This window comes from Nicotiana tabacum, chromosome 15 (genome assembly GCF_000715075.1).
Source record: "Nicotiana tabacum cultivar K326 chromosome 15, ASM71507v2, whole genome shotgun sequence".
NCBI lineage: Eukaryota > Viridiplantae > Streptophyta > Magnoliopsida > Solanales > Solanaceae > Nicotiana > Nicotiana tabacum.
Genome location: NC_134094.1, coordinates 100,746,241 through 100,759,730, shown reverse-complemented (window position 1 = coordinate 100,759,730; position 13,490 = coordinate 100,746,241). Strand labels below are relative to the sequence as shown.

General features: G+C 35.5%; 1 protein-coding gene across 1 annotated transcript; it reads left to right on the top strand.

Annotated features, from left to right (window-relative positions):
* Positions 1-9,648: 9,648 nt before the first annotated feature.
* On the top strand, positions 9,649-12,011 carry LOC107769411 (U-box domain-containing protein 4-like). Its single transcript, XM_016588618.2, has 2 exons — positions 9,649-10,838; positions 11,759-12,011. Exons 1-2 carry the CDS (start codon positions 9,669-9,671, stop codon positions 11,843-11,845), a joined length of 1,257 nt encoding a protein of 418 aa, XP_016444104.1. The 5' UTR covers positions 9,649-9,668; the 3' UTR covers positions 11,846-12,011.
* The last annotated feature ends 1,479 nt before the right edge of the window (positions 12,012-13,490 follow it).

The following is a 13,490-nucleotide window of genomic DNA, read 5'->3' as shown; positions in this document are numbered from 1 at the left end:
TTCAGAAATTTTACGAGATTCTTTTTCATCTTCTGCTGAACAAGTTAAGAGATAAAAGGACTATGCTTTCTCATAGTAATTTTTATAGGAATATGTTATCAAGCAAGTATTCTTTAAACATTCTTTATAAAAAAAGAAGAGACCCGTTGGCTCCAGATTTTTTCTATATCGTAGTACTAATACGATATGTCAACTGTATTGGTATCAAGAACGGAAGATATTAATTGAATTTTTCTTTAATGATAAAGGGTATACTCGTTCTATATCAAGAATATACTTGGCTGCATATATGATGTGTGACAGAATAAAATGTGAGCTTTCTTAGTTGCAATTAACAAATCGATCTTCAATGCTTTTTATCCATAAAAGCTAAAACTAACATCAGAAGTGTCCCCACAGTTTATGGTTCAATCAGAAGCTTTGATTTGATAAAGCTAGTAGGTCCAATTTAGAAAGATTAATTATACTCGTTTAGTATCACTACGATAAAACAATAGCTACTTGGCCACTTCCTTTTTCGTCTTTTATATTTTTTTATAATGGTCTAATCTAAAGATTAAATAAGTTACTCCGTATCAATTACTGAAGGCTTAAAAATGTAAATCATAACCACGTGTCATTTTGTAGTAATGCGTGACGTGGTCCACACCAAAAATTAGTTCTATAACTTTGGGTTTGAACCACTAACTTCCTCCCATAGTGCTCGTTGACTGAAATAATATCTTCTATTTTAATGGAAAATGTGACATGGGAAGTCATGGGCTTCTCGAACAAAACCAACCAGTTCAATTTATTACTTCCAATTGTGTTCGTTGTAGAGCTTTTAGCTATTGTTAAATGTACAAAAGAACTTTTATCAAATTATTTGGATTCAATCTCCAGTCTGAGTGTTAGTTGACTTGGTGAGTTTCTTGTGTTTCACATTTGAGGTGGAGGAATCAGATCTCATTAGTAAGCTTAGCATTTCTTTTCTTTTCTTGATATAATAAAAACTACTACTAGTTCCACATTAGCATCCTCTTCACATTTGTATATTTGCCTGTTTAGCATAGGCAAGGGGCTTTTTCATCAAAGGGCAGTCACTACACTAGAATATATGATGATAAATTAAGGAGCGAAGGACAGGGTTTTGCGCCGGGGGGGGTGGGGTGGGCGGTGATCGGAGATTTATTCATTTTATGTGTTAGGTGCAAATTTTTTTATTAGTTTTACTTTCTCCAAAAGAAATGTTATCATGTCCATTTAAGCAGGAAAAAGTACTAAAATAAATGCTAACCTATTTGATTTATTGTGTTATATTTACTAAATTAAATAGGTAACATTTTAAACTCTTAAAAAATACTCACAAAAGTTGTAGCTTTTCAATTATTATTTAAAGTTATGATCAAGAATAAATTCTAAATTATTATTTAAAGTTTAAGTAGTTTAATTTTGAAAAGCACAATGACAAAAGGGAAGAAGGAGGTGGGGTGGGTGGAGGCGGTTAGTCTCAGCCTCAAATTTAGAGAAAGCTAAAATGCTAGGTAATTACTTATCATCTGTCCGAGCTTTAAAGAATAGAATTGTTCGATACATATAATAATAAAATTAACCCATTATAATTAGTTCACAAATTAGCCATGTAACACAATTATACAAAAAAAGTAATAAACTATAGTATAATTAGTTAAAAAGGACAAGATGTAAGTACTTGTACCATAATTTTCGTTTATTATAAAACTCCTAGGTTCTTTGCAACACAATTCGATGCGAAAGCATAAACAATAAGCATCTCTCGAAACCTGGTAATATACATTAATGGACAAATTTATAGTAGTACGTAATATGTCACTTCATAGTTCGTACGCACATCATTAATATACTGCATGAACCTGTTTAAAAAAAATATTTGACACACTGACTGAGAGATGGAATACTAGAAGAGTTACACGCTTGGATAAAGTACAACTAATCTCTTGGTTAATGTACCATCTTTTTCGAAGTCCAATAGGAGATTTGAGCGGAAACTACTAGGAAAGAAATTAATACTTCGTTCACTTTTACTTATCTAATATTCTAAAAATAAATTTTTACTTTTACTTATTATTTTTAATATATCAAGAGAAAATAATTTCTTTTTTTCTGTTATACTCATAGTATTAATTACTCATTTCAAATCATTTTCTCAAATCCATTAAAAATATGTATCAATTAATATGGGTATCATGATAAATTATGCACTTTATTTATTATTTCTTAAGGAGTGTGTAAAGTTCATAGTGGACAAGTAAAAATGAACGGACAAAGTATGTACCAGTATTTTAAAAGGCGTGGGCATAAGGCGAGGCGTTTTACATATGCCTCAGCGAGGCATAAGCCCCGAGGCACGGGGCGTAAGCCCCATAGGTATTTAATTTTTAATATTTTATAAAATAATATAATTACAGTAAATATTTATAAACATGTAAAATTGCATAAAAATTAAAGAAAATTATAAATATGTGAAAAAAATATATACATATAGATGTGTATATATATATATAGCGCCCAGCGCTTCATCCCCAAAAAAACTAGTCAAAACAATCTATTATACGCTACTTAGAAGCACGACTAACTTGAGTCGAAAAGAATAAAGTTTTCTACATGCAGGAACAAAAAGGATGACTAACCTGCAATTTGAACTTTGAACTTGCTGCTATGAAGGAGAATGAAGTTCTCTTTGTATTTGTAAAATAATTGAATATTCGTTGCTTTTGGGAGATATTAGCAGACTAGCGGGCAAAATAAAAAATTGAGAAAGACCATGAATTAGGGCTTCAATCAATAAAAAAGTCTTGACTTTTAAATTAATGCATTTTAGTTCCTTTTTAAAACTTTTGAATAATTACCAAGTTGACTTTTGAGAATTTGGGTATTATATGAAAGATTTATTCAATAAATTTTGTTTTAATTTGAAAAAGTCTTTGGGGGCCTCACTAAAACAACACGCCTCAAACGCCAGGGCGTACGCCCCGAATTGCTGGGCGTACGCCTCTTGATACTTTCGCCCCACACCATCACCTCGGGGCGTTTTTGGTGCGCTTCGCCCCAGGGCTCATCCCGAAAATGCCTTTTAAAACACTGGTATGTACTAGTAGAAATTTTTTATTTTGTGCCTCACACAACTGACAATAATTGTGTGAGGCTTTGTTTTGTCTCACAGTGGACCCAAGATTTTGTGGACTCAAATGTATAAGAATTGGGTCCACTAACTAGTAAGTACTTAGTAACTAAGTAAAAATACTAGGATTCCACATATTTCCAGCACCATAAAGTTATCAAACAATAGTGTTATCCATAAGCTAAATCGACATAGAAAGCATCTCACTATGAACTTCTTTCCTATATAATAACAATAATATATTCAATATATTTTTATTGTATGGGGTTTGAATATGATAGTATATATGCAGACCTTACTCCTATCTTGTGGAGGTAGATAAATTATTTCCGATAGACGCTCGTCTCAAGAAAAGTATTTCTCGACAAATTTGAAAAGGAAAAACAGCCGTGAAGAAGCCATGTTTAGACTAATGAAGATATGAACTTCCTTCCTATACCCTCATAATAATTCACTTCAATGCGCTACTCAAGTTAATTGAATATTTTTATTCTATAATATCACTGTAGTATTTCCCATACAAGGATAATTACATCTTCAAGATTTTGTATCAACAATACAATAAGAGATGTTGATATATGAACATATGAGACCCAATGCGACCAAACCAAATATATAGTTATCAAATACTGAATAGTCAATCGGAGGTGATCATGCCCAATTCTAGTCCTAAAAAGGATAAGCGATCGCTTCAAATATAATTCGGTTTAAGAGTCCGGAGTCGAATCCCACAAAGAACTAAGATTTCGCGATAACTGTTCTATCACTAAGAATACAAGCTCGAACAATTCCTAAGTTATAAATATTAAGATTCTTATATCTAACTAATTAACTAACAAACTAAACTATTAAATTAACAACTAAAGATACTAAGGTTTGGAGACTAAATTAAGGAGGTCAAGAGTTATGATTTCTCCAATTGTCGGAATCCTTCCTACTATGTCTTCTATAATTTCGCCTAATTATTCTCTACTGATCATGAGCACTCGACTTATCGTAATTCTTTCTCGAGCAACTACAATAATTTACTAGTCATATTCTCTCGAATTACGCTAACTCGTGCTTTTTCACCACTCACTATGATCACGTCAAAAGTTTCGTTATCTCTAATCCCACTTTTAAACCCGTCGTATTGATCTCTCATATACTTTAGGAGTGACATTGTTCAACAACCACCTAAATATGTGTAATTTCTCAAGCAATACATAATAAATAGGCACATTCAATCGATGGCCATTCAATCAACTGAAATAAGCACATAGTTGAACAAGTGTCGCGCCCCCTTTTTCTCGCGAAAGCGGGATTCGACATGTGACATCTTCTTTTAGAATGGGAGATAGAGTGATAAAGGAGAAGAGTCGCCACCTAACGATTTTTAAGGTGTGTTAGGGCACCTATTATGCAGATAACTCTGTTTGACTAGTCAACGTCACCAAAGATCGGGTAAGGGCTCAAGTTACCTCAAAGAGAAGGTGTTAGGCACTCCTCGAGGTCCACAACTGTGGGTCCCGGTCGAACTTAAGATTATGTGGATTACGAATAAGCTAGGTGATCAAATAAATAAAGGGAATTCAGAAGTCAAAGCACTTTATTACAACATGATTAATACAGATCTTAGTGCGAATATAGGGATACAACTATTTAGATCTAATAACAACATATAAAGGAGGGGGGAGGGGGGAGGGATCCTAAGTATTTTAACCTAAAGGATCACCCCGTGCAACATAAATAATACTTCGCAACTCCCTTAACATAGGGAGTTACTCATATTATTCAGCAGGCACAGACTATCATCTCGTGCTACCCGATTACTATGTTAAAGTTATTTACCTAAAAGCGCTCTAATTAAATTCTTAGTCGTACCCTATGCGTGCACTACTTGTCTCATACCTCTGGCCCGGGAGGTATTGGACCTCTATTTGGGTGGTTCTAGACCTTACTTAGGCTACTCAAAAATGTCAAAACTAGACGACATACAAAAACACATTGGACTTCAAGTATGGACAATTAAGGGCTCAAGTTTGCCTCCACACTTAAGCAACAAATGCACGCAAGACAAGTTTTCATGTTAGGCAATTCCGAATTAAGAACCTTAAGCCCTATAGACATGATTTCTATGTGACAAGGCATCGAAGCACACAAGCAGCTTCAGAGGCCAGGCACTGCTCATAGACAGGATCATACACGCTGATTATTAAGAATACAGGTTTCCAGTTATTAACCCTGTGGAGTCATAATTCATGAGCATTCTAGGATTTACTACAAGTAATAGTCCAGAATTATTTATGCTTGATGACAGTGGCATAAACAAGCAATAAACAGTTTGCCTCCATACTTAAGCAACAAATACATGCAAGACAAGTTTTCATGTTAGGCAATTCTGAATTAAGAACCTTAAGCCCTATAGACATGATTTCTATGTGAACAGTGCGATACAGTAGCAAATAAAGTGATCCAAATCCTGTAGGCATGATTTCTAGTATACATGCTGCAACAATGCAAATTGAAGGAAAGTTCAACGATATTTATTTTCTATGGGCATGTTTTCTAATAACATGTAGCAACAAGGATAATTGAAGCATTTGAGCTCATGCTTTGCTAGTAGACAATTAGTGTGAGTGTGTGCTTATCCTAATGGCATGATTTCTATAGTGTACATAGAGAGTGAACGACACATATAGCAAACACATTATTAAGTCCTAAAGGTATGCTATCTACCCATCGCATGTAAATATTAAAATCTACCTCATTCCGTTTTACTAACAACCTCAATTATTTATACAAAGATTATTACAAGCCCAATAATGAGTAAAAGTAACAGTGTTACATAACAGTGATAAGAAACCCACAACAGGCCTAGTAAATACCCAACATTGTCTGGGCCTTCAATAGCTCTTACACAGCATACCCAAGCCTTCAACAAAGAGACATATTCAATACATGACTCAGGGATCCATAGAGGAGTCCAGAACTAGTTTACTCAACCATGGCACCTAGTGTTGCACCATTTAAATCAACCAATTCAAGTACACAACACATAACAGGGAGAAATAGAGTGAATAGGAATAGTTTGAGATTGAGGGAGTGACTAAGGACGAAGCCCTAGTGTGTCAGAGTTCACAAGGGTCTCAATTGGACCCCGAGCAGTGCTCACACTAGGGAGGCCAATAATAGAACCTAGGTGGCTTAGATTTCAGCCGGCTAAGAATGAAGAGTTCAGAATATCATAAGTTGCCAGTGAGGAAAATGGACAGAAGTTAGGAGATACATTCATATCCGAAAGTAGACATAGCCAAATTGAGCACATAGAGTAATTAATCAAATAGGCCAGTAGGTTCAGCAGGACAGCAAAACACCACATAGATAGCCTCATATTGAAAGAAATTGGGGAAGAAACAGGTTTGCAAGATATACATAGATTATCATTCATGATATTAAACCAATTGAGACCTAAGAGGTTCGGATTAAGCTAAGCATACATCTTAGGGTTATGCTAATAAGTATTTAGACATTGTGATAAACATTGGAAGAGACGGGGTATCAAATGAACAAAAAACAGACTGGAAACATATTAGCATTGAAGCAAGATCATAGTCGATAGAAAATGGTTTTAATACAAATTGCAACACATTGTACATGCAAGACAGACATTGCAGAGATTCAAGACAGTGTGTGATAGAAAATACATGTAGGTATTCTGGGATTGATATAATAGACTAATCTACTAGAGAAGATCTAAGTTATGTCATAAAGCAAAATAGTTCAAACATGGTAGAGAGATCAAGTTGAGATAACTGTCAAGATCTTAGTCAATCACTAATGGGGTAGGGGGATCATGTTGAGTGACAAAAGAGCAGGTGAACATGTCACAATTACCACAGGAAGTTCTAACACGAGTATGAAGCATTCACTATAGAGATTAAGGACAAAGTAAGTAAGCATGTATTAGGGAACATCTAGACACCCATACACTTAAGAGGATTAGATTATCCAAGTTGGACTTAGGCATACTCAGAACTAGTAGTATTAGGAAGAAGTTAGATGCTAAAAGACTTAGAACAAAGTAGAATTAACAAAATCGTGCACAAAAGTAATCTAGAAAAACATATTAAGCCAGGAATTTCAGAGGCGAGGACACATGCAAATCAAAGGCATATAGAGATGAAATTGCAAGAGTCAAGTAGCTTACCAGTTTACTGACAACAATAAAGAACAAAAGATCCACAAGAACCCAGAAACCTCGATGCGTCAAAGTTCCCAAGAGCTTCGATGAACCCATGGTAATGCTCGCACCAAGAACAGGTAACAAAATGCTAATGGCCTTGGATTTCAGTCGGCCAATACAAAATACCAAGCAAGAGAGTAGCAAAACCCCCAAATTTTAGTAAGAATCAATTCTTTTTCGTCCACCCCCCCTAGAAGGGAAAATGAGAGGGTTTATATAGCAGTCAAAAATCGAACAAACACATAAGGAAACAGAGTAAATTAAACAACAAATAAGGAAAGAAAACATGCAAATCAATTTGAAATCGATTTAAGAGAGAAATCCGGTAAACCCTAGTTTTTTTTTAGGGAAAGTGTAAATCAACAGAAATCCAAACGAAATCGGACTCACACAATATAATATTGAATGTATGTAGACGAGATATGGCCCAGATTCAAATGATTGAAATTGAATGGCCAAAATCGGAGAGATAATACTTGCCATGTTTAGGCACGTACCAAGTGATACCATGGAGGAACAACCAGTAGCGGAAAAGCACAGATATGGCAAGTAAATGAGAGGAGAATCTCATTAGGAGAGGGATTTAGGGAGTGGCGGCGATTTAGGGTTCTTCAGAGAAGGGGGAGGGTTCCAGGGGGCGGGTGAGAAGGAATTGGGGATTACGGTTTGGGGGTTAGGCAAATAAAAGGGTAGATTAGTTGTGGGCCGTTGATCTTAGAGATCAACGGTCAGGATTTAAAGATGGATTGGGGCGGGTTAATTAGACTGGTCGCGATCGGATTATGTTAGAAAGGTTGTTTGATTTGGGCTGGGGTTATTGGGCTAAGGTACTGTGCTAATTTAGTCCGAAAAATCACTTAGAAATTGGGCCAGCCTTTTAAACACATGTAATTTAGCAAATTATAATTTATAAAAATAATTAGTAAATGAGTGAAATATTTTTTATGCACTAAATTTATTAAGAATGATTATTTAATATTATAAAAATATAAAATGCTATTGTTGACACAAATAGTATAAATAAGGAGCATTTGTATATGAATATAGGCCATTATTGCAAAATTAAATAAATAGCTTAAAAAATGCTAATGTAATTATATGAAATAAAATAAAATATTTGAAACATATATTACAGGTGCAAAATTATTATTTTAGGTAACTAAGTCATTACAAAATAATTTATAAGGATAATTACTAGATATTTACATATAATTTAAATACAAGAAAGTTAATTTAAAGCTCTAAAAATTATGAAAAATTATAGAAAATGCTTGTATAGGCTTGTAAACTAAATAATGATGCAAAAAATGCTATTTTGAAAGTATATATATATTTTAAAAAATATTAGGACAAAATTGGGTATCAACAACAAGTCGATAACTCCAAAGGTTAAATTATATTAAAACATAACAAGAATTCATCCTCAAAGAGGTTCCATCAAAACTCTACATAATAAATTAGCTACTCATAATAGTATGTAAAACTACAATACTAAAAGTTATAACCAACAATGAAAAGTAGGAAGAAGAATGGAAAAACTCGTAGTTGAATCTTCCTTCTTGCTTCTCGCGTATTCTTGCCTCCTTGGGTGTTGTCTTACCCTAAAGTAGTGTCTCCCCCTTCAAAAGGACGTTTTATAATGTATTTATATCATTTAGGGTTGATGTGAGGTGTCCCTGATCTCTCCTAATTCGAAAAGGACACGCTTAGTCGTGTGCTAGAGTTGGTGCAACGCGCGACTTCTAGCATGCTCCCAGCTATTTTCTTTTTCTTCTTTGTTCTTTTGCATGCCAGGTCCAGTGCCAACCTCCATACTTCGCTGTTTTTTATTCATCTCCTAGGTCATTTCGCGCTCATTCTTACACACAATAAACATGTAATGAGCATATTATATGTTTATAAATATATAATCTTCCGCAACTCACGTAAAAAATAATATGCAAACATACTCAAAAACTCGCATTTTTTATCATTTATCATGAGGCATATCTTGACTCTCACATTAATAAAAAACATAGTGAAATAAGATACTTGATGTGAATTACAGAATCCCATAAACTATTGAGTTAAGTTACGCTCGAAGCTATTAGGCCGAGGGCAAGTTTGCCTGCAAGTGGCATAGCGTAAAAAAAAATGGAAGACTTGAACAGTATCGAAATAACGAACCGTCCACGCACGCGTTAAAAGGGACCCTTCGCACGTGCTGTCCCTACTTGGATTCTGTACGGATCACGCACGTGTCCCTGCCTTTCTCCTAGGCCTAAATCCAGGTGTTCTCTTTCGCTCTCTCTGCCACTCCCTTATATGTTCCATTTCCCTTTCATTCGTGTTTGCTCAAAGCCCAAAGAGTCTCAGCCCAAAACAACTCCATCTAAACGCTGTCGTTTTGTACTATTACCCAAAATTTGTACTCCGGTAAACTCACCGGAAACATTGAATTATTATTTCCGGCGCCGAATAGTTGATGAAGTGAAGAGACTATCTCCCGCAATGGAAACGGAGGCTCATCAATCAAATTTCACCTACCTGGGACGAACATTCAGCGGTCTCAATATTACTCAATCTTCCTCAGCTTTCAGTGACTGCAACAGCGATAGATCCGGCGAGTTCCCGACGGCGTCTTCTCAAAGCCGGCGACTATTAATAGCATGCGCGTCGGAGAACTCAGATGAATTAATCCAGCAACTCGTCTCTGATCTCGAGTCGAACTCAACCGACGTGCAAAAGCAAGCGGCAATGGAGCTTAGACTCTTAGCGAAGAACAAATCGGAAAATCGTCTCAAAATCGCTCGAGCCGGAGCGATTAAGCCTTTGGTTTCGCTTATCTCCTCCAGTGATCTTCACCTTCAAGAGTACGGTGTTACGGCGATTCTCAATTTATCTCTCTGTGATGAAAATAAGGAGCTCATCGCAGCATCAGGAGCGATCAAACCGTTAGTTCGAGCTTTGAAAATCGGAAATTCAACCGCGAAAGAGAATTCAGCTTGCGCTCTGCTCCGATTATCGCAAATCGAAGAGACTAAAATCGCAATCGGACGGTCGGGTGCAATACCGCCGTTAGTGAACCTTCTAGAAGCCGGCAATTTCCGCGGGAAGAAGGACGCCTCGACTGCACTGTACTCCTTATGCTCCGTGAAGGAGAACAAGGTCAGAGCGGTACAAGCCGGAGTAATGAAGCCGTTAGTGGAATCAATGGCGGATTTCAGTTCAAACATGGTGGATAAATCGGCGTTCGTGGTGGGCGTTTTGATATCGTTGACGGAGGCGAGGGCGGCTGTGGTGGAGGAAGGAGGAATTCCGGTGTTGGTGGAGATCGTGGAGGTGGGGACACAGCGACAGAAGGAGATTGCGGTGGCGATATTGTTGCAGCTGTGTGAGGATAGCGTGACTTACCGTACTATGGTGGCCCGCGAAGGCGCAATTCCCCCATTGGTTGCTTTGTCCCAGTCTGGTACAAGTCGCGCCAAACAAAAGGTAAAAAATGAAAAATATCTTCTTCTTTTGCCGTCTATTATTGGTAAAAAATGGAGATAGAATTTTAAAGCATACAAAATAGCAGTAATAATTGCTATTTCTTTCACCTTCTTTAGCCGAGTTTTACTGGAAACCTGTCTCTCTAGCCTGGATACATCCTACACTCACATACTTCACTTCTGTGATTATTCTGGAATGTTATTATTGTTGTTGTAAACTTATTTTATAATATATATGTAGAATTATTGTAGAAGTAATGAAATCGCTGCATATAGGGGGTATAGGCTTTTAGATATGGTTCGGAAGATTTGTTAAGAATACACAAAATATGGCAAAAATTAAATTCAAAACCCAATTAGCAGCACTTAAGATAAAAAAAAGCTCAAATCTGCCTTAGGAAATTTAGCTGTTACAGCTAGTCAAAAAGTCATAACCGCCGCCATGAAATATGAAGTATGTAATTAATTAATGAGTTAGGCTAATTAATTAAGTAGGGTTAGCACTGAGCTTAGGTGTAAAGATACATAGACTAGGTAAGTATTATGGTGAATTTGGTGATGTGATTTGGATATTGACAACTATTTATTGTTGGGTGGATGCACTAGTCGTCCTCCAATATGTCGCCCCCCTTCTTTGTCCTTTTCAATTCTAAGAGCTGAAGTTCAATTAAATTGGTGTCTTTGTCCTTTTCAATTGTAAATATGACGCTGTTTGTAAATTATTTGAACAATTAAAATATGTTTCTCTTCAATCTTTTTGTACTTTATATTTACAATCTATCTTTGACCCCGAAAAAAGTAAGGTGGATCGACGAGTATATAAAATATTTGAATTTGTCAGTGATTGATTATTGGAGTCTACTTATAAAGCAGCAGTATCTGATGAGTATCTTGTGTTTTGGTCGTATTGTGAATGGACAGGCGGAGACACTGATTGCGCTTCTACGACAGCCAAGATCCGGTAACGCCGCTGCAACACCAGCTAGAGCTTCTGATGTGTCGTTTTGATTCTCACCACATGTTATGCCCCTCTTTTGTTTGTTTCCTTGTTTTGTATCATAACCACAAAAGATGGTCAAGTAGAAGAAAAAAATGAGTCTGAAAACTGTAAATATCTCTTGTAAGTTGTAATTCAGCAAAAGCTTTGTAAATTTTGGTTGTTTTTTGGCCGTGACTTTTGGGTTTTCGTTTTCCCGGATTGTTTCTTTTTTCCTTTTGATAGAAAGCTACCTTATTTATGAAACGTGAAAATCACAAGTACTCCTAACACTGTCACACGAATCCTTAACAATAAGAATTTGAAAATAAAAACCGCCACCAGGAATCTTATCGGGTTTCCTTTTTTTTTTTCTTCTCGCAATTAAGGTATTATTACTCACTGTAAGTGAGACCCACTTATTACGTCAAAATGAGTAAAGAAATTGACATATAAACTCTTCCTCTTTAACTTTTTATCTTCATCTTTTTTGGATGGAATTGGCCGTAATAAAGAGAGGAAGAAAAGATAGGAACCTTTAATGAAAATGAAATTTTGCACCAAAATGCTAGTGTTTTAAGAGAGAGAAAGTGTTACTAAGACAAATATTATTGTGATCAAGCAAGGAGTACAAAATTTTTAAAAGACGACTAATATGGACCAAGAAGAGTTAAAATTTGAAGGTAAAACTAGTTCCATGTAATATCTTTTCTGTTTCAATTGAATGTAAAGGCATTTGGATATGGTAGTTCAGCATGGCCTATAATGTTTTAAAGGGAAATGCTAACTAAATAGCAACATGGAAATGACTAATTAATGAGCTCCATAATTATATATGTGTATTGAAACATATATATGTGGAAATGTCTGGTGCTTATCTGGACATTGGAACGTTCAATATTCAACAAGATAGTGTTCTTGAACCCCTCTCTCTCCCAACCTTCAATCCGCTGGACAGGAAAACTTAATATGTTCATTTCACTCATTTATCAGTAGTTTTTAGTTACGCCTTTGATAAATATCAAAACTACTTATAAGCCAAAATTAGTCAAAAGCATACTCTCCCTCCGTTTTTCTTTTTTACATTTCCTTTTTAATCTTGTTAATTTCTTCGTTTTATTTTTATGTTTCCCTGCATAGCTGAATTGTATTGCTTGCGTAAATAAATCGGTCAGTTAGATCGAAGTAAGAATTACTGAATTTATAATTTACTCAATTGGGAAAAAATATTATATAATTGTTTTATTACTGTCCACTAAAGCTGTCCAAAATGATAGGATGGGACGGAACGACATTTGACAACAGTGGCGAGACGGGACGATATTTGATCGGGGCGGTGGCAGGATGGGCCATAAACGGGACGACCTGATAGGTCCATCTCATCCCACTAACAAATAGGATGTGACGGTTTGTGGGCCCTAAGTGGGCCTTTTTTAAAAGAAAATCTTTTAAATATTTAAGAATTAAATTTGGCAACGACTAATTTTTTTTATAGATAACAACAGTTATTTTTTTAAAGTTGACAATGATTGAGTTTTTAAAGTTTACAACAACTAGTTTTTTGACCTATTTAATAAACTAAAAACTTAATAAATTATAAAGAAACTAAGTAAAGAATTATAAAATATTAAAACAAAAGACTTATAACGAAATATTTTAGTAATTATAATAGACTTA

Excerpts from the sequence above, each read along its gene's own strand:
- LOC107769411 (XM_016588618.2), top strand. The coding sequence starts at position 9,669 with ATGTTCCATTTCCCTTTCATTCGTGTTTGCTCAAAGCCCAAAGAGTCT. Across the intron at positions 10,839-11,758 it reads CAAGTCGCGCCAAACAAAAG|GCGGAGACACTGATTGCGCT; the intron begins GTAAAAAATGAA and ends GTGAATGGACAG.